General features: G+C 38.4%; 1 protein-coding gene across 5 annotated transcripts in view; it reads left to right on the forward strand.

Moving 5' to 3' along the window:
- The window catches only part of SH3KBP1 (SH3 domain containing kinase binding protein 1), a 233,539-nt gene that overhangs the window by 195,844 nt on the left and 15,090 nt on the right, over positions 1-22,605 (forward strand). For all 5 annotated transcript variants that reach the window (XM_072849072.1, XM_072849070.1, XM_072849063.1 and 2 more), the window contains 5 exons: positions 1,394-1,495; positions 5,480-5,531; positions 9,428-9,508; positions 11,926-12,088; positions 17,277-17,362. In XM_072849072.1, the coding sequence (XP_072705173.1) occupies positions 1,394-1,495; positions 5,480-5,531; positions 9,428-9,508; positions 11,926-12,088; positions 17,277-17,362 (484 nt within the window). The remainder of the gene's footprint in view (positions 1-1,393; positions 1,496-5,479; positions 5,532-9,427; positions 9,509-11,925; positions 12,089-17,276; positions 17,363-22,605) is intronic.

The raw sequence follows: 22,605 nt of genomic DNA on the forward strand, positions 1-22,605 counted from the left end.
TAAATTTCAACTGATCTCTTCTGAACCGTGGTGAAATGTGATTTTTTGAAAAGCAAAAGTACTTCATTAAATGTGGGAGAGTTTCCACAGGGCTGGATTAGAAATGTTAGAATAGGATCATCCAACATGTTGAACTCCTGAGCAGTTCCAGTGTGACTCTGCTGTGGCAGGACAGCTGGATATACCTGGCAGGTGCAGGTGGTTTGGTCAGTCCAGATCTGTAGCTGTGGAAGCAGTGATGCCGCAGTGATTGCTTAAGGCTGATGTTGCCAGATGATGTGGGATCCAAGCTGTAAACCCAACCCTGTTTAGCCCTGGCTGTCATAGAATGGGGGGATCCCTGGTGAGTTTTTGTCATGTCCAACCTGTACACTGTTTGTAGGATTTCCCTTTCCCTCATATCTCAGGTGTGTAATATTTATTGCATGGCTCTGAGCCACATGAAGATCTAGGGCTACTGCTCAAGAGGATAGAAAGGTTGGGTAGCCTGGTGCTGAGCCAACTGCTAAAATTGGCTGAAACGGTTTTAAGACTGAGCATATGATGGGTGACTTTCCCATAATTGTGTTTTGGAAAACAACTGAATTGGTTCAGTTGCAGCTTTCAGAGAAGAATGTGGAAAATCTCAACTGGAAGTGTTCTCTTTAGCAAACACAAAAATAAGTAAACATGGAGCTTACCATCCAAGACTAAAGGAACAATTTTAACCTTCTCTAAAATGGTTGTGGCTTCTGTCACTATTATTATTCTTTACTGAAATAGCTGTACTATTTTTTTCATCATTTAGACTCACTGATACAGTAGTTGACTTATTGCGAGCATTTAGCTGTATGTTGTTTTGCTACACACACTGCATTGTGCTGCTCAAAAATGCTGCAGAAAAAAGGTGATGCTTGATATTGATCAGGTGTATAATGCCTTCTTAATTGGACTGTGATGAAATGTAATAATCTCAGAAGTAATTCTAATGTGTCAAGCTTTTCTTGAAAGTATGGGAAATAAAGGAGCTTTTTTACCTCCTGGGATATATGATGTTTAATTAAGTTATTGTCTTTCTGGAAAATGAAGTCAGAGAGAAGTAGTATCAGACGTGCTCAAAATGCTTACTGGTTTACTAGATCAAACGGTGAAATAGTGTTTTGCTTTAGACACAGACAAGCTCTTGAGCTCTTACAGCACGTTTATTGTTCTTTTCTAGCTGCTCCATGTGATAATGTAATGCGGGGTGATTACTGAAGTTTTTATCTGGCAGATTACCCTGTTAACCTGGCACTCCAGTAAATTGTCCTGTTCTAGCAAAAAGGCAGGACATTATGCAAAAGAGCGCTTCAGCACACAAATCTGTTCAGCGCACAAGCACATTGTGGTTTTCTTTTTATTTACTATTTCGTAGGATTGCATTGATGTGGGTTGGTGGGAAGGAGAACTCAATGGCAGACGAGGTGTGTTTCCAGATAACTTTGTCAAGCTTCTTCCTTCTGATTTTGAAAAAGAGGTAAGCAATGTATTATTTCATTTTCGCTTCAGAATACAGAATGAAAGTGGAGTTGAAAGGAATTATCTTTCGGATATGTCATTTTGACAAAGTTTTATTTCTAACTTAATAACAAAAAAATGTTAAACAAAACAAATTTCTGGGTTACAAAGCATCCACGAAGAGAACGTGTGGCACTCAAAGTCATACTATAGAGTTTCTTTGAAGGGTTTGATTGGCCCATCCAGTCAGTCTGCCTCCACTACGTTGCTCTGAAAGCCCTCTGTCCTGCATCCTAAGTTTGAGGGAGAGAGGAACTGGAGGTCCCAGGGTAATTTGCTGGGTCAGGTGATGCAATGATGACCAGAACTGTTAACTTTTCTCCATTGTTTTTGTGTGGAATATGAAAAGTTAGCATACCACCTCCATGCTGATTGACAGCCGTCAAGCACTCTTCCAGAATGAAAAGGGTGAAATTTTAACTGTAAGATTTGAAAGACAACAGTGAGCTTTTGGTATCTCAGAGGCATGTTTCTTCACCTTTCTCAGAATTATTAAAAAAGAATTATTAAAAAATCCATGCAGAAGCTTTTTCAGCTTCTAATTATTTGAAAGAGATGGCATTGTTATTTGCCAAACAATATTTAGAAATCCTGCAGCTTCCTGGAAGAAAGTAATGGATTACTTCCCCCAAAAGTCCATTCCATTTTTAGGAACCTTTTCAGTCATCAGTGAGATACTACGAGCTTGCAATCAGGCTTTTGATGAGTATTTCACAGTGACAGTGTAAGCCTTCTGTCATAAAACCGAGACTTACTGACACTCAGCTTCAATCTTTGGCAATAAAATTGGATGCCAGAGGCAAAAATTAAATAACTCAGAAAGCTTAATAAAGCAACTATTAAACAACTCACAAAAGCTAGCAGGATAATTATTGAAAATGAAGGTAGAAGAGCAGCAAAAACTGGGGGAGATGAAAACGCAATTCCATAGCAGAGTGGATATCCTGGCTTTAGGCCTAGTAATAAAAGAAGGTGATTTCCAGAAGAGGCAGAAACCATAAACCTTAAGACGTAGTGAACCTATTATAGAAGAAAAAGAATCTTTACTCTTATCCATTTTTTGGTGGTGAAATTTATTCAGTCTTTTTGAACTTATAAATTATATATCTTTAAGTGTTTTTTTCTTTAGAGTCTGATGAATATAACTTGTAGAATAAATTAAATATTCAGACACTTAGAAATTGCAGCTAGGTTTGCTGTAAATGTGGAGAATAAAATTTTATTAATTTTTAAAATGGCACAGATCTGGCCACATGAGTAAGTAACTGGTAGGATTAGAGACTGTCTGTCTTTGCTTGAATCAGTGCTAAAAGGGAAGGAAATGGATACTTTTCCAGTGGTTTTGTCAGGTATTTTCTGATCCAGAAACCTTGGATTCCATCCCATGGTCTGAAAGTATTTGTTGCAGTAGTTCTCCTGCTTGTTGAACAAAAGCTTGGGATCTTTCCCTGTCTCCTTGTTCAGTCCCCAATTTTCCAATCCCCATTCTTTTCCACCCATGGCTATTTGTCCCAGGCCTTTTCTATTCACTGCCTAGTCCCAGTCTCCACCTCTCAGGTGGTCTCAATGACAGGATTTTCCCCCGAGCTCACTACCCGAGTCTAAATCACCATCTGGATTTACTTTCTGTCTCTACACCAAATTTCTTTATCCAGCTTGTTTTCCTCTCCCCTCTCGGTCTTTACCCCTGCTCTGTAGTTTTGTTCTCTTCTTGTCCAACCAATCCTTGTTTCCGTTCTGTTGGCTTCACTTCTAGTCTGTCTCCATCACCTTCTCAGTTATCTCATCCAGCCACAGACCCTTGTAACTCCTTCTTGCTTCTCCATGTTTCCCTCGGCAGTCTTAAGGCTCCTTCACGCTACCGCCTTTCTGATCTTTGTCTGCCTTTTTGAAACAATGTATTTCCCTCATTGGCTTCCAGTTAAAGCCACTTCGTCTAATGAACCATAGGATCCTTTCTCCTTTGTGTTTATCTACATTAGTGTTTTAGTTTAATCAGGAGTGGGATTTGTAGTGACAAATGCCTCTCACTTGTCCACCTGCACTTGCTATACTTTGGTTTGCCTCAAAGACAGGTCTCGGGTACATCCTTTCAGATGAGAACTAAGCCAAAAGATGTGCTGAAGGAGTGCACCTCATATATCCCAACTGCTGACGTATGGACAGTCAATGGGATCAGGCTCACACCACTCCAGAATAAAACCCCAAATGTGTATATTGTGCTGTTAGATCCTCAGCACCAACTATTTCACTCTGCAGCCATTATCAACCAAACCTCCAACTGCTATCACAAGACATCCATTGTCCCTGTCTTCTTTCCTTTCCACATTTTCCTGCACTTTTCTGCATTTAAAACTTGAACCATGTTGCCTAAATTCTTGCAGAAGTGTCTCTGCGAGTATAAGGGACTCAGTGTTCATGGACAATGGCCCACAGCAGCCAGGCTACAGAAGCTCATTCTGAGTGCCTGAGTTCTTGGTCACACCTTTCTCAGGTTGATGACAGGAGGTGATGTGTTTAGGATAAGGTGGTAGGAGAAACCTGAGGTGTGCAGGATGGCAGCTACAGAGATTTAAGCTATTAGGCTTACTCATTCTGTGCAAAACTGGTATTTTTTTTTTCTCCAGAAATGAATACATTTGCTAGATTTGAGAGAGATCGCCCAGGAAGGGTCAGTGGCAGGGGCTCAGCCTTCACGGAAAACCTGCTCCCTGTCAACATTCGGACTAAGACTTGAGAGATCTAAGACAGAGGCTGAACTAATTACTGCAAGCGGGCAAAACAATTGATCTTTCTTGAAAGTAGGTGAGCCATTTGGCAGATATATAGAAAATAATAGGGGGAAAAAATCAACATGAGTTTGATAGAAAATATCAACCTAAATGGTTGGTTGAAGTTTGGCAAAGCTATGCACATCTGGAAACATCATCTTACAGGTACTTCCACAAGACAATATACACTGTTGCATAGCCAGCAATGTAGTGACAGTGATTGTGATCAATTTGTAGCAAAGGAAATAAGGTCCTTCTCAGAAAAAAGGATGAACATATGAAGAAAACAATTATTAATTTTTACTTAGGCTTTATTCGCAATAATTTTTTTTATTTTTTTTTTAAGAGTGAGAGTTAAGGTATGTCATTTGATCTGGCATGGTGCTCCATTTGTTTTTGTATACATTCCAAGATACATATGGTGAATGCCAGTATGGGGTGTGTGTGTGTACACACATTGACACGGAAGGAAAGCCACTCCTCCCCTAGCCTGCAGGTCAAGAGAAATGGTTCTGCCACTGATTTGGTGGTCATGTTTCTCAGCCATACCATTACAGATCTATTAGGAAAATGGTCATAACAGAGAAGGTAAAAGTAAAAAGTACAGATTGGTTGGAATAATTTATTTCATTTCACCAAACATCTAAAACTCTGATAACTGTCTTTCACAATTGGATCTGTAAATGTATCACAGTAAGTGAATAAAATGTAACCTTTGTAGCATTTCCTGTATTCTGCATTTTTTTCCCCGTTTATAAGTCTGAAAAAACACACTTCAGGTTTTGCCACATCAAGCTGGTTTTTTTGTGTTTATTTTTTCCAAAATGGGTTCGAATATTTACAAGATTAAATTTTAAATAAATAGGTTTCTTCAGTAAACCAAAGATCATGTATTTCTCTAATCTTAAGGCACATAAACTGGACTTTTTTTTTCCCCTCAGCAGGACATTTCAATTGCAAAAGTAGAAAAACATCATTTTATTTGTCAATGCTATTTTCTCTCTTCAAATTCATTTTAATGAAGTTATTTCACGGGAAATATGTGACAGATCTGTAGTCTCGAGTCTTGCAATTATTCATGTTAAGCAATGTATGATTAACTCCAACCTTTGTATGAATGAGATTTACAGACATTTTTAAGCAGTCTGTTTTCTTCTGTTATTAAATTTTAGAGACCGAAGAAACCACCACCTCCATCAGCTCCTGTCATCAAACAAGGATCAGGTAAGGTGCAGCTGATTTTGTACAGCACATGTCAGTGAGCACATCTCAGTCTAAATTAAGTTTTTTCAAATTTATATAGAGTTCATCTATATCAAAATTGATACGCAGGAGGTGTCTAGACAACAACTAATAAATCGGAATCAAATTGCAAAAAGATGATAACCCTGAAAGACTGTGGTGTGCTTTTTAAATGTATTGCAGGCAACCACCTGCACCATTTTAAGATAATGTATTTTGCCCCTTAAACATGGTAATTTGGAGTGAGCCTGATACTTCAGTTTTTAAAAGTACTCAAGTTCTGTTCCTTGCCTGAAGTTGATTGTGCACATGCCTTTGCAGTATAGGCCCAATATGCTGGAGTCTGATAATACCTGCAGGAGGAAACTGCATTTACTTTACACCTACAGATCTGATTTATTCTAGAGATAAAGAGCTTTTCTGCACACCTATAAGATAGTGTCAGAGAACTTGGCTGTAATAGTGGCCTCTTTGGAGTTGCAATCTAGATCTTACAGATCTGCATGAACGCTGGAGCCGGCTGTCTGTCTCTAGGTTCTATGCCATAGTTAGGTTCTTGGTTTTCAATACTTTATAGCAATAAGTATAAAACTTGAAGGACTTATTCTGAACCTGGTTATGTAGACAATGGTGTTGCAAATGTATTAAGGGGCTGATTATGTTTTCCAAATGGATGAGTGCTAGCAAAGCTGGGTTTGGAATATGTTAGACTGAACTGTGTATAAATACTGAGGGCTGAAACCACTTTTATTTGTAGTTTTAAAACAAACTCTCAATACAAATTTTCAAAAGTGCCTGCATGATTTATTTTTTTCCATGAAAGTTAGAAACAGTTAAAGTATCTACACACTTGACGGTTCTGACCTCAGAAACCAAATTCATGTTCCATTTATGTAAAATCACAAATCACAAGGCATGGGATGCTCTCAGAGTTTTCATTTCTATTGCAGTTGTGGTGGAAACAATAACTATGGCTGGAATTCTTTAGTCCCTTAACTCCTGTTGGTTTGTTAAAATTCTGCAGCAGCACTACCGCTTCCCCCACTGTTGGCGCACATTAAAAAAACAGAATGAACACATCCAATCTAGCCAGATTATTTTTCTTGTCACTGTGGCCTGTTCCAGCTTTCAGTTCTTTAAAAAGTAAATTTCCCTCTCCTAGAGTCTTGAGCTATTCATAGAAGAACAAGTTACACCAGTGTAGAATTTACTGTGAATCAATAGGCTATAATTTAACTAGTTTGAATTTGTCAGGGAGCTTTTTGACTACAGAATCGTGACTATAAATATTTGGTTTGCTTATTGACAGCCATGGTTTGTTCTTCACTCTGTCTTGAGACTCCTAAAAACATAGATTTGATTTTAAGATCAGTGAGAACAGTGTCCAGAGAGAGCAGTATAACTTTGCCATCTAGTGGTGGTTGCATACTAAAGATGTCTTAGTGACAACTGACGTTACAGCCTGACGTGTTTTGGAAAAGCTCTATAAAACATTACATTTCTTTCAATTTATACTCCTATAATTAGAGAATAATACTTTTAATATGTTTGTACCTCTTTGCAACCAATACATTAGCTGCGTCACCGTAGCAGGGTAATGTGCCCATTTTCAGAAGGCAAAATGGATGCATGAAGGATGCAGACAATTTGATTAAGGCCATCTAAGTCTATGGCAAAGCCAAGGCTATTGCTGTTCTTTGTTTTCATACTCAGTCTTTGACAAGTCCTGGCTGATAATGCACAAGAGTTTCTTCTGATATGTATTTAGAGGTCAAAATCAGCCTATGTTCATTACCATCCTGACATCCTCTACTTTGTCACATTATCACTTTACCGAGATAACACTGTACTTTACCACATTGCCATGTCAGGCCTTACTGTTGATAGTAGGTAACAATTTCCAGTAATGTTTCTGTATATTTAACCAGTCATAGTGTGATGAATAAATTGAGAACTGTCAGTTGCAGCCTAAATAATTAAATATCAGTATCTTCTGATGCAGAGCATAAAATCATAGCAGAGCATTAGAATTGGTATTTGTAGTACAAGCGGTACATATGTAAAGGAGGTGTCTAGTTTGTATTATAGTATAGCTGGAAGTTTGGCTGTATTTCCAAATTCTGCACAGCAGTAGACTGCCAGGGCTGTCTGTGCTGGGCTACTTTACAAAGTAAGGTGAAAACTGGAGAACTAAAGTTAGGAGCACGAGTCCCTCACATAGTCATTGAAAAGCAGTAGGCATTTCACTGCGTCGCTGGGCTAGGCAATACAACTGCGTCTAGACTGGAAGGATGGGAATACTCTGTTGAGTCTCTCTGGGAGCTGGTATGGAGTTCACCAGAGCTTCCTTGCAGGTGACCTTCATCTGGCAGCAAAGGCAGGAGCATGGTGCCTGCCTGGGTACTGATTAATTTGGGGGTCACAACCCACGTAGGGAGTACACCTGAGCCTGGGAGCTCGTAAGTGTTTGTAGGCTCATTGTTTTAGACATGGCCTGAGAGCGTCCCTCTGTGTGTTAATGATGACTGTTAATCTTACTGTAATTAGGTATGTAGACTTGTGTCTCTTTTTTTCTTGAACACACTAATATGTGCAAAATTATCAATATGTTGACTGGTGCTTTGCGTAACTCGTGTTTAGAAAGGCTTTAATTGGTTTCTAGCAACAGTTTCCCCTCTCAGGAGTGAAGTATTTTTCATAGAATCATTTGGGTTGGAAAAGACCCTTAAGATCATCGAGTCCAATTGTAAAATGGCAATTGAGTATTATTTATTGACATGATAAGTGACACAGTGTTGCCTGTCCAACAGCACAGTTACATAAAGAAACAATGGCCAGTGATCACCACTGATGAGCAATTTGCACTGATGAGTACTGATTTCTAGGAACCAGCTGCAGAAGAGAGTTGCAACAGCACATTCAGAAAATGCAAATGCACTTGAGAACTGCATATAATAGAACAGATTGAAGCAAAAAATTGCCCTGTGTTCCCTGCCCTGCCTCCTCTGCTTTTCTTGGCTGTCATCTACTGTAATTTTTATTGAAATACTAATAGTGTTACCTAAAGCGGTTTTCAACACTGCTAAGTTGAAATGGCATTAGCACCTAGTAGTTAGCCAATGCAGCGAAGCCAATGTCCAGTAAAGCATTTCTTGTAATACGGGGACTAGAAGATTGCATCTTGCATGTGCCAGGAAATTTTTGCAAAATCTTCCCGTTGGTGCCACAAGTTCCCATATTCCTTATAGCAACAGAAGTCAATATGTCAGGGTCTCTAGTACAGAGGCAGAAGGCAGAGGCTTATGCCTCCAGGCCAAAAGCTGTCAATTAAAATAGTCCTGCAGAATACTGTCAGTACTACTATTCTCATCCTTCTAATATGTGGAAGTGAACAGCTAGTACTAGAGGTGAAGAAGAGGGTGGGTTTAACTTAATGTAAAATAAGCCCTTTTTATTCATCTATATTAAGTATTCCCTTGGCAGACGTGCCCGATTAATTGATTTATTCCTAATGATTCTCTGCACTGTTGAATTGCTCTTCAGTTAAGTACATCTACAATGGTAAAGGATCTGTCCACATTTAAAAATGTGTAGTTATTGAATATTTTTTTTTCACAGAATGGTCTGAAAGTGCCTGTTCTTTTGAGGTGCACTCTTTGGAAACTGTGAACTTGACTGTGAAAATATAAACATGCAATTGCTTTTTTGTCATTATAGTGTAAGCAAATACTTGAAAGTAGTTTTATGTTCCGTTTTAGCAAGACATTTTCAAATTGGAGAATGTAAAAAGCCTAAGAAACTGCAGAATTAAATCTTAGCGGCTGTATATGCAGGTTTGTTGGCTTGTTCAGAATTCTAAATTTTCCTTTCTTTGACAGGTACCACAGATCGAAAGCATGAAATCAAAAAGGTACCTCCTGAAAGGCCAGAATGTCTTCCTAATCGAACAGAAGAAAAAGGTATGAAATGTGCTTTCCTGCCTGCTCTCTGCAGAAAGACAGGGGAAATTGAACCGATGCACATCCTCATTTCCCAGTCCCTCTTTTCATTAAGTGTATTGTTTGGATGTTTATTTCCCACTCTGATAGATCTATGATGATATGCATTTTGGAAAGGATCTCATTGTTGCTTTTGGGCTAAGTTTAGGGTATTTGATTGTACCAATCCAGAGCTGTTAAGTACTTGCAGCCTCAACTGAAGTCAAGGGGAGATATGCTCTCAATACATAAAATGCTGTCTAAAGCTCTGTGCTCAGTAAAACCCAGGTCCTTGATCAAGTAAAATACCCCAGGTTAGTGTGTATTTTTTTCTGAACTTCTCTATGCCTTGGTTCTCTAGGTAAAAGCAGGGTTGGTGGTTTTCCTGCATCACAGAGGGGTTTTGTGAAGATATAGTCATTAATGCTTATGAATCACCCCATTATCATAGTCACAAAAGTCATAGGCAAACCTGTGAAGCAATGAAAAAATTGTGTCTTCAAAGCCAGGTTTGAAGATTGCAAGAAATGGTGCATAGTACCACACAGAGCTGTGACAAGCAAATTAAACCTTTAATGGTTTCATTGTGTTCATTGTGCATTCTGAATAGTTTGGGGAAAATAGATACATTGATTCTCTAATTGAAGATTGTGTCAAGTTTAAGTGGACTATTAGATTGTACAGACAAGTTTGTTTATGGGATTTCTTAACTTTTAAGTATTCAAACTTGCAGTCTTTTAAAAGGCACGTGTATGCACATGACTAAATATATAATAAGCAGTTATAATTTAGTGCCAGAACGTTCAGACTTTGCACCAAGATCTGTTTCTGCATACATGTCTTAGCAATCTGACAGGTGTTTTAGCACTTTCGTCTACATATGTTTACTTTTGGTTATGTGTACTACTTCTTGTGGTTGTCAATAAAACCCTTTGCTTTCCATTTTTGGATTTACAAAGCCAACTGTCAAAACGGTGGAGGAAGTTTAAATACGTTACTGTCCCAGAGTATAAATATCTGTAACTTTTCTAAATGTTGAAAAGAGGCCATAGGAGTCATGCCTACATTTCTGGAGTACCAGGGAGTGACAGGAATTGTTCGGTGTGGTGTGGCAACAGGGGTGGCACAGGAATGTTCTTTACACTGCCTATCCCGTCCCTCATACATAGTTTAGATTCTTGGACACTGACACAGTATAAATTTTCATAGGAGTAAGTATGTAAAAATTACACAATACGCTGGAAAAGCTTCAACGTTACAGAGTACCCAACAACTGCATCACCTGAAAGTGTACTGAAAAAGGGTATATGCCTGTGAACAACAGTCACTTACTGGACTATTCCAAATCTAATGTGGATTGTGTTGCTGGTGATTTACTCCATGATCCTCTCAGACTGAAACCTAGAACCCATTAACCAATACCCTGTAACATTCCCAATACCTCTTACGTGTATGCAGAGGTGTAATATTCATGACATATCATAGACAGTGTTGTCAAGGGAAGTGGGGTGTTCACATAGTAGGATACAGAGAGTGAAACTTTGGTCCCTTTGAGAGTTTGGTCCTTTCTTTAAGAAGAATCAGGTTTCCTACAGTGTGGCACACATGTTTACATATTTGTTTTGTATTACGAATTTAGAGCATATTATTTACAAGAGTTATTCATGTGTATTGTACTTTACATACTCACAGGCATTGCGTGTTTGGCATTGGATATTAGTATTGTGGCACTTCCTAACTGTGCATAATCAGTTCTGCAAATGACCCGGTTTTTCATTGGCAAGCTGAAAAATTCAGCTATAAGTCTGTGCTTAAAAACCTAAATTAAAGCTCAGATTTTTCTGAGGGGTTTACATCCTGCCAAACATCGCTAAATTGTAATGCTTTTATTTTCATTTAGCTGTAGTGCACTTGAAATACACTTCTTTTTTTACCCCAGAAATGGTATTTCTCTGTTTGTTCAAGAGATGTTAAGAATATCCAGCATAATTATCTTCGTGACCTTCTAACTTAATATTGTTTCATATTAGAATTTGATATAAGTTGTGCTCATGGGAAATTGTTCCATATGGTATGTAATTTTTTGCCACTTATTTTTTACACTCAGAAATCAGTAAGTTACTAAAATAAAAAATAGCATTCCCATTCAGACACTGCACACACATTTCGGCCATGAGGATTTATAGGCAGAACAGTCAGGCAGGGCAAGCAACTGATTTGTGGTAAACATGTTATTTCAAGTAAAGAATGATTTAGGACAGAAGTGGAGAGGAGACAAGCTTTTTCTTTGTATACAGTATATCTACAGTTGAAGATTTCTTGTTTAACTGTAGTGAGTGCAAATTAATTCCACTTAATAATATCCGTGTTCTTTTCTTCTGGAAATAATTCATTTAAAGAAAGATCAGAGAGAGAGCAAAAACAGTTAGACTTGCAGAAGCCTTCAGTTCCTGCTATACCTCCGAAGAAACCTCGGCCACCCAAAGCAAACTCTGTGAATAGACCTGGTACCTTGCCCCCGAGACGACCAGAAAGACCAGTTGTGCCTGTGACTCATACAAGGTATTGTTTTCCCTCTGTCTAGTGCTTTTGGGATTAGTGGAAAAAACACACAGTTAAAGAATTTAGATTTTACTGTTAATGTCACAATTCATTTCACGGTAAACTGTATTTTAAGGAAAAAAAAAAAAAAGAAAAGCCTTCTAGTCATCTGGCTGGATCATGACTATCTTCTCAAGAATTAACAGTCTTAGACTGTTCATTACATTAGTTCATTTTTACTGATGAACATACTGTTACTGAAACATCATAGTTTCCACTGCAGAATACGTGGGAAATGTCTGCGTCAGTATGTTGCGCTGATGTTGACTTTCTTAGTTTACCTCAAATTATTCCAGCTTAGCCAGGGTACTAAGTCAGTGCAAAAGCTTGGATTGCACTGAGGAACAGCATTAGACAATGCAAACTTCAAATACTGTCAGCTTGGTTTCAGTCTGTTTTCTTTGATCATTTTAGATCAATTTTTAGCAAAATACATGTGTCTTGATAAGCTGGTGCCACTGCAGAATGCTGCTGTCAAGTATTTATGCTCTAATCTTGGTTGTTATTCTATAGTTACGTGTTGTTCTTTATCAGAGGTGGTTACAGCCTTTGAGGAGCACTGAGAAATTGGACCTGCCAACACAACTCCATTTAATCTTTGCTAGAGTTTGGAAAAGTAGAGGTTGCAGAAATTAAAGGCCTCGCCTGTAGTCCTAATCAAGTCTAGATGGCTACATTAGTCATCAGCATTTGTGTTGTGCACTGTAGACTTCCTTTATGTGTAGTGGATAGAAATAGGTGAAAACTGGAAAAAAGCAGTTGCCTAAAACAGGCAAGCTGCACATCTTGCAGAAATACTAGAACATAGGCATGGAAATAATTTTACTATTGTACTGTTAGAAAAATTAGCTGCCATTGAACTACTGGAGTTCAAATATACTAATGGTGAATTAAATACCAGAATGGAGTATAGGGTAGTGTGGAATAAAATAGAAATCCTAGGCATTGATTCCCCTCATTCCTCCACATATGGTTCATTAAACAAATGCTCTCAGTGTGAAATCTGAGACACATAAAATAAAAAAACAGTGCCTGCCTTGTGCTGCCATTTTCATCTTACTGAAGTGCTTTGGCTGTGCATCTCTGAGAACTTACCCTTCTATCCAGGTGCTACTGCCACAGCTTCTTTTGGACTCCTTGGCTTTGAACATGCTTCCCCAGTTATTCCAAAATATAGTCCACACCTGCTGGTCACTTGGGCGTGCTTGAAAAAGCAAGTATTTGTTACGACCTTTAGATTTAGCTAAGTGATGTCTTCTTGGCAAGACCAATACATACCCTAGTGTTCAGTTCACTGGCTAGGCATGCAGCGGGGTACCTATTCCTTTGTTCTATCCTTTGCCTGGAATATTTTAAACATATTATAAATATTTTAAACACTTAGAGTTGTGGAAGGGTGTTTTATTGCCCTTCTGTTTTCCTTTTTTCTAAGTACAAAATAGTATAAATAAACCATGCATTTTTAAAGATATTTCAGTTTTCATGTTAACAAAGTGAAAAAGTAGATCTAAGCAGTAACCCTGTAACGTTCTTAATTGTCCAAACTCTGCTATGTCTAGCACTGAAAGAAATGCTTTGTTCTTTTTACCTAATACCATTATATTTGAAAGAATTTTACCTGTAACAGTAGTTAAATTAAAACTTAGAAGGAAAGGTGATTTTTAAGGTGATGATGATGCATGTTGATGATCACAGTGCTAGCAGCTTCCCTATGAATTACTTCATCAGCTAATTCAAATTAATGGATTTATCTCATATAGCTGTTCTGCCTGGTAGGCTCTGACTTGTAAGGGTGTCTTATAGGAAGAGGGCAGAAAGTTCACATAATGAAATAATCTATGGAATAGACTTTGAATTACTTGAATAATAAAGAAATGTGAAACTTCAAATGGAAGCAGTCACTTCAATAAAGGCATTTTGTTTTTAAATCAGTTCAGTTTAATGAGATAGTAAATATTTTTAAGACCTGCTCGTATCCATTTCCAGAATCTGAAAAACCTAAGGCAATTAGTAAAAATTGAACCAGCAGAATTTTTGCTGACCTGTCATAGTTTAACCCCAGTGGGCAGCTCAGTCCCACCCAGCCGCTTGCTTGCTCCCCCACAGTGGGATGGGGATGAGAACTGGAAGGGCAAAAGTGAGAAAATTCATGGATTGAGATAAAGGCAGTTGAACAGGTAAAGCAAATGCTGCATGCGCACGCAAAGCAAAATAGGGAATTCATTCACTACTTCTCATCGGCAAGCAGGTGTTTAGCCATCCCCAGGAAAGCAAGGCTCCATCACATGTAACGGTGACTTGGGGAAGACAAATGCCATAACTCCGAGCGTTCTCCTGTTCCTTCTTCTTCCCCCCAGCTTTTATTTCTGAGCATGACATCAAATGGCATGGAATATCCCTTTGGTCAGTTGGGGTCAGCTGTCCCAGCTGTGTCCCCTCCTGCCTTCTTGTGCACCCCCAGCCTACTCGCTGGTGGGGTGGGGTGAGAAACAGAGAAGGCCTTGAGGTTGTGTAAGCACCCTTTAGCAATAGCTAAAACATCTGGGTGTTATCAACACTGTTTTGGTCACAAATCCAAAACATAGCACCATGCGGGCTGCTATACAGAAAATTAACTCTCTCCCAGCCAAAACCAGTACATGATCCTAGGGGGGAAAATTGCTATAGTTATAAAGTGAGTCCCATGAGATTTCCATGGCTGCTGGTTAGCAGAAGAGGGTTTTTTTCTGTTCTGAGTAAGTGGCTTGCATCTTGTGAATCTCACTGACTTTTTGTGGTGATGATTGTTTTTCCATTTAAATATAATCCTCCTTCCTTGGAAGCAGGTTAGGGCTTCAAGGGCAGTAGGAGAGACAAAAACCATGTGGGACAAAGAATAGCTGTCAGTTTGCTCCAAAGGCTTCATAGCTTATTTAGACATACCTGTGATTACACAATTTACCGATGAGTCAATTCTCTGGAGTAGGCAAGCCATAAAGACCTACAGAAAGTGTATTTTTACAATCAGTCTAAACCAATCTGTGTCCATACTGCTCCTAACAGGGGCAGGTTCCCTCCCCTGGCAGCCCGTTCCTGCAGCCTCCCTTATGTTAGCACCAGCATTTGTGCAGCCGTTCAGCCATATGGGTCAGGGAGTTGCTCCAGATGGCAATTAATCACTTTGCAGTGGGATTTCTATTAGAGTGGGGTTTCTTTCAGGCTGATCATCTGTCTGTTCAAGCTGACAGCCTATCTGCACAGGCACGAGCAGAGGGAGGGAGATGCTGTGACCAAGAAGGGATGACTCCACTCCTTTCACAACAGTATGGATGTAGATTGGCATAATAAGCCTGTTGATTCCTTTGACAACAGAGTTGGGGTTTTTTGTGGGGTTGATGTCATATATCTTGGTATCTTTTGTAGTCAAATGGTAAGTGTTGTGACTTTCAGCCCTAAATCACACCATCCTAGGAATCTCCTCCAAAACCGTACTCACACATTTCCTAGAGCACTTCCAACTCACATAGTGTTCTCAGTTTGCTGGGAAATACATGTGTGCAAAACAGAGTACACAGTCAGATGCCCATTGCCCTGTCAGCCAAGAAATTATGTTGCTTCTTATAGATTTACAAATATATAAGCAATTTTTTAAAAAAAGTTAAAGACCAAAACATTTAGAAAACTAATTAGAAAACTAATTGATCAGGTAGATCACTTGGAGAATACCCTTATTTATCATCTCACCAATTAATACATTTTTCTAGGAATGCGTTAAATTTCTTCTGTTTCCTCCCTGGTGCAGACTGCCTGCCATATTGATAGCTGTGTAGGACTACTTTGTTTTGCAGGTCATAAACTGGTTGTCTTTTTTAGTTCATAGAATACTTGTCACCCTACCACAGTGTTTAACTGGATATATGTTCACTTAATCTGTGACTTCCTTTGGTTTTTAACACAAATTTTCAGGCTCTTTATCACAGCCTTCCTGAAGTCTGAAGTAGGGTTTCCAGCCACTTTGTGTTTTGCTCATAAACTGCTGCCATGAGTTGAGGTTCAGGCCATCTGTCATCAGCTTATGGCATCAAAAGCAGAGACAAATAAAAAAATGAATGAGATTCAGGAGCTCACTATGTATTTTACTGGCAATGGCTAATTACTGCTGTTCATAGAAATGCACATCTGCCTGGGTTGATTCAGGGACAGATCTATATTTTTACCCATAATTTGAGTACCTTACCACATCATAATTGTTAAAACGCGACGCTGGGAATAGTCATTGTGGAAAAACTGTGATATTTGTTAGGTGACCTGATAATGATGGTAAGTACACTTTATTGCATTAATTGGACAGTTGTTATCACAGTAAAGGTCACAGGGATTTTTCTGTGTGACCTGTGCAATGCCAAGCTACTCACCTACCACTGGCCCTTTTTTAATTAATTGTTTCAATAGTCAGATTATTTTAGTAAGCTTAAGTAGTTGTGGGATATAAAGTTCTACAAAGAAAGAATAATCATGTTGCTTACGTTTGATCTCCTGTTTGATTTAAAAATAGTTCCTCTGTATGAAGTATCAGAACTCTTGACACTTGCCTATTCCGAAGACGTTTTCAAACAGACTAGGTGATCTTGGTTCTTGGGACCTGTGGAAACAATATTCATAGTCTAATCTCATAAGCAACATGCAAAAATAAATAAAGATCTTCTTTGGGTGGAAGAGTTGCATTTATGAGTAACTACTAGGAAATGCTGAAATGCACAATGCTAGCTTGGGGTTCTCTCCCTTTCTGCAGTATTCTAGACAGTCCATCACTATAGTTTATGCAAGCCAATTAATTACAAAAAATTACAAATAAGATGTTGAAGAATGTCCCTTTGCCCTTAGGTTTCCTTCATGTTGAGATGCTGTAAACATCTGAAGAATTATTCAGGACACTACGGTGTCTAAAATAGGCTTTTTTGACAGGTGTTAAGGAGAAATGAGATAAGGTTAATCCATACAGCATGTCTACTTACTGGAGATTGCTCTCTCGGACACATTGCTATTACTCTTGGTGCTACAAAGGAAGAATATTTCGCTCTCTCATTATTAATTGCAAGTTAGCTACCAATTTACTGTAACCCACACAAAAACTCCAATAAAATATCTCTTCTTTTTGATCCAAATGCAGGAGTGATAGTCCAAAAGTGGAATTAGTGGGCAGTACAGCATCCAGCACTCTAGAGAAAGACTCCTCTGAAAGAAGCAATGACATCGGTAAGTTATAGTGCTTTTTATAGTTTGCCTACGAAATTCATGGTGTAAATGTCTGCTTTTTAGTGACTTTGTTATGATCCAAAAGGCAGATTGAGGATTTGGCAATGAATGTGATTGCATTTATATCAAATTTTAACTGGAGGATTAAAGGATCATTTCTGCTTTACTTAAAAAAGTTTTGTCGGGGTTTTCTGTTTAAAAAAATTTTTTAAAAGGAAATATGGAATGGTGAGCTATTTTGAATAGGAGGGCTTTTGTTATTTCTGTTTAAAAGTCTGAAACAAGTGAGATGGCCAATGATAATAAGTCATACTAGTTTAACAGATGTAATATTAGTGCTGCCATATTTTTAATGCTGCAAAAGATTGTGGGTTTGGTGCAGTTAGTAATCTTTACACTTCCCAATACAAAGGAAGAGAGACCCAAATTCAGGCCAATTTGAATACATTTTACGGCAAACACCAATTAAAAGCAGTCTAAATTTCTCCTGAATATAATAATTTGTGTTCCAGCAACACGAACAGTTTAATTGGGAAATCACCTGGAAAGGAGTAACGCTAGGTTATTTTTCTGTCTTCTCTCACCCTCCTTCCTTCTCAAGTTGGCAGCGCAGGAGAGATGTTTGCTGGGGTGGGTGCCGCAGTAAGGAGCGCTTGGAAAGCAAGGTGCTCTGACTCTTGTCCCAGGGCTGTAAGCAAAAGCCGCGACAGCCATCTTCTACCTCTACTTAGTAATACGCCGGTGGCAGCTGCTGCCGTCGCTCTCCTCCGCAGTCGCAGCTGTGCCACGAGAGACCTGTTTTTGTAAAAGGCAGAACCAGGGTACCCTGAATGTGTAAGCATTACTACCTTTCGCTGGTGGCATTAAACTTTATTTCAGTGTGGTGGTTTCTACTCAGACTGCTTTATTAGTAAAACATTTCTGTAAAATAGGATACTTTCAACAGCCAAACCTGCCTATTCTTCGGACTTGAAAGCAGAGTTTTAAGCTATAGATGGATTTTAATTGCAATGTAACAATAAAATGCTAAATTGATTTCACATAGGTTTATGAGCTTCTCAGCATCCATATGTCTGCTTTTTTTTAACCTTCTGCTGTTGCTATGGTTTATGATAGTAACATTCTTCTGGAGAAGCAAGTAGTATGTTTTTTCCAGATTTTCATTTGGGATAAACATAGAAAGTTAGAAGCTTGTGATAAATTGCATGAACGTTTTTATTGTAGAGATTAATATAAAGGAATGGGATTGAAATGCAGTCAAATTCTACCATTTAGTGTTTGTTACTTGTGTTTACAAATTTGCTTCAAAGCATGTAAGCTTTTGCTTACTTGAAAGAGAAAGCTATGACTGCAAATAGCATATAGTAGTCTGATGGAAGTAAACTTTTTTAATCCTTGTGCTAGTTTCCTTGAATCACTATCAGGATAAAAGCTTAGAGTGTTTTGTATTTTTCTGGGGTTTTTTTAACAACCTATAAAAGGCTAGGTAGGAAATTTGATTTATAATACTTTTCATTCATTTCCAGAACTTGGGTGGGGTTTTTTTGTGTTGGTTTTTTTTTTTAATGGAGAATAGGAGCCAACAGAGTCCATAAACCAAAGCACATACGCAACATGTTGCAAAGGGTTTAGCTGATGGCCTCCTGTTGCCACTAACAAGGGGAACCCATTGAGCCCAAGGATAAATAGTGTGAATACTTAGATAAGTATAACTTGATAGGGTCAAACCAGAATGGCATTCACAAGGGCAAATCATGTCATTCAAGCCTTTTAGACAACTCGTTAAAAGAAAAAAGAAATAAATTATGATTTTGGAATGAAAGTGGACCCAAAGATCATAACTGATATGAACTTTCAGGAGGCTTTTGACGGCTCGTGTAAAATATTGTTAAAGAAATAAACAACCTTTTAAGAGAGGGTAGAGCAATAAATTAAAACTTAATAAGCCAAAACAACTCACAGGGGATTAATGTCTTTTACTATCAGGAGAGGTTTGGAGTTCAGGACAGTTTATGGGGCAGAGTAATTGGAAAGATTTATGATAAATGTGTTAGATTTTTTATTTATTTACAAAGAGAACAATGGGTTGGTGAAATGGTGTGGCTAAATGAGTTATTAGTAAAAATGGTGGATGAGTGAGTGGGGTCGTCCCAGTGTATTCCAAAACACTGATGGATCGGGCAGTGTGAGTCCAGATAATATTTAACTGTGGTATGTGTTACCAGTGTTGCCCCAGGCTCATGTAGTCTGTGGGGAGGACAGCCTCAGCTTCTCCCGAGGTTCATCCTTCCAGTCAAAACGGATCTGATAAATCTAGTCATTTGATGTCTTCGTAATCCAAATTCACACGAATTAGAGTGGACCTATTTGACAGACAAGGTGGGGCTTAGCAGTAGCCTTTGAAGAAAATGGAAGTTAAATGGCCATTGCAGCAGCTCGGGTGTATGACCATTCTGGTTACTGGGCTCCTCCTTATTCCTCCATTGGCCCCAACACCATTAGAGCTCTTGGGGAGGACAGAGGAAAAAACAGCAGATAGTTGCAAGTTGCCTCACCCTCTTCATGCTTGTGCTAAGTACTGATGGTGAATCGTGGACTGAAAATGAATACTACAGCACACTCCTGGCTTTTTTGCACTAGTGATGTTAAGCTGGATAATGGCTGTCATGTTCTCAGTGTTTACATCCTATAGCCAGTCTAAAGCTCTTGTTCTTTCATTCAAAGCAGAGAGATGTAAAAAAGCACTGGAGAGACTGTTTTGGCTAGAAAAGCAAACCATACTAAAGCTGGATGGAGAGCAGTTTTCCATTCTGTGAAACCTTTTTGAGAATTTCTAAGTTGGTTCCTTTTCTTTATCATGATGAGACCCAAACCTTTATGGTGAGGGAGGAGAAGATACAGGGTCCTTCCATATGCCATCTCCTAAAAAACAAACAAGTGAGCAGCAACAACAAAATCAGTAATTCCATCAACAATTGAGAAGCAGTTTGCAGAGGGGAACTGGGGAATGCACATTCACAACTTGTATTCTAAGTCCCCTATTCTACTAGATCAACGTGTTAAACATTGCTTTTTTTCAGAAGATACATTTTTCTATCTCTTTTCTAAGTAATATTCCATCAGTGGAACAGTGTTGTCTAACCAGAAGACCCCACACCTTTAAAAATGTTCTCACCCAACTTTACCGATAAGGAAAGTCACAAATGCTTGAGCAAGGCTGAGGTGATGTGTAATGCTGTGCATAATGTTCTGTCAGTTGCATATATAAAATGTTATTTTTATGTAGATGTTAGCACATGGCTTGATTTCACTAGCATGTTCTGCAGAGTTGTGACTTGACATTTAAATTTCTTGATAATAATACAGCACTGATTACAATTTTGCAATCTGTACTGACAAGTGCAAGTCCTGTTCAGCAACATCACTGCTGATTGTAGATATAATGGCAGCTATTACTACTGTTGTTCATGCCTTTGCTTCTTTCCACAATTTTTACAACAAAGCATTGGAAAACTAGCCTTCAGAATATATTATTTAAGAGGAACCATTCCCCATTTCTCCTCACTTCTTCTTTTGTTTTCTTTTTCCCTGTTTTCAGTGATGCCTTTCCTTTCCTTTCCACACATCTTTCATCCAGCTTTTCCTATTTACATCTCTTTGCCATGGGTAACTCTTCTTCATTTCATGAGGGTAAGGCTTTTTTTTTTTTCTGTTTCTTTTCTGTCCTGTCTTTGCTTTAGTTGACAATGCATAACAAATACAAAAAAGTGTTTTGTACAACACCTAATGCGTACATGGCTATTACAGATTTTTTTTTTAATTAAAAGTTGAAATTGAGTGTACTGTGACAGAAAATCTTGCACCATAGCATTGAAACAAGAAATCATTACAGTTTATTTTATTTTACCATAAGACATTTTAGTGATATAAGTGACATGTACAGTTTGCACGCACTGTTTGTCAATGCTGTGGTTTCATTAACCTGTTCTTACAGACAGATGGTGTCATCGCAAAGTTTAATGCATATATTTTGTTGTGATGTCCTTACATGTTACAAACCAAAAATATTTAGCAACACGCTAGGATAGTTCTCTAGTCTGAAAGAAGAAAAAAAAAAACCCAACAAAACAAAACATAGAAATTTGAAGAGCGCTCATTGGCTCTCAGTGGAACGTGCACAGTTGTGTCACCCAAGACTTTGTCTCCAGTGGTTACATCACAGTAGTTACATTTGTTGTAGAGTCTCATGTACCAACAACTGTTCTGGATTGACAGTGGCTTTTTGAGCTTAGTTTAAAATGCTTCCAAAGCAACATAAGCTACACTGAAAGTAAGCCCTGTTCTACCAACAGAAAAGTAGTCCTTATGTAGAATTACATTGATTTAAACAGCTTAAGTTAATGCCTTATGGCATAACTTGACTTTTTTTTTAGGTTACATGTTTCTTTTTAATTTCACAAATAATTGTTATATCTGAGGGCCAGTGCAATGACAGAAACTTCTAGTGCATATAATATCTTACTGGATCAAAACCTAATGCTTCCAGAGAATTACTGCATTATTCCAATTAATTATTGGTATTGAGTTATTTCTGCAAGTCAGGATTAATCCTAAATCTTTTAACTATATGTATACACACACTTTGGAATCCTGCAATCCTGAAACAAGACTTGTCTATCCAAAATAGGCTTGCTTTGAAATCATCTAACACTTAAAATCATATGGATTTAAGCTAAGTGATTTAAAGAATAAGCCACAAAGAAATAAAAATAGCTACTGTGGAAATGCTCAGTTAATCCACACAAGAAGCAGTTTCTGTGCTTTGCAGAAAGACTGAGCTGCACAGGCGCTTCCCAGACAGAGCCAAGCAGACACGTCTTTCCAATATTTTTCCTGGCTCTTTACACATTTTGCATAGTATTTATGAAAGCAGTTAATAATCTTCATCAGTGCTAACATAAGGCACATATGCCTTCATGGATTCCTGCTGAAACATATAGTGCTGGTATGAATGTTCTTAAGAGATTCCCTGAAAGCTGGTTAATGCGAGTCCATTTTTCAGCGTTCCTCAGACTTTAATCTTCAGAGCATTTCCTGGTGGATCATGGAGTACTGGCTGAACCCACGTTATTAGCCGTACTCTTTTTCTCTCCCTCCCCCCAAGCCTGGTGCTAACTTGCCTGGAAGGGTAGTTAAAAATACCCTACTTGACAATATCTAATAAACAAACAAACAAAAAAAAT

Source organism: Ciconia boyciana, chromosome 1 (assembly GCF_034638445.1).
Source record: "Ciconia boyciana chromosome 1, ASM3463844v1, whole genome shotgun sequence".
In the NCBI taxonomy this organism is placed as follows: domain Eukaryota; kingdom Metazoa; phylum Chordata; class Aves; order Ciconiiformes; family Ciconiidae; genus Ciconia; species Ciconia boyciana.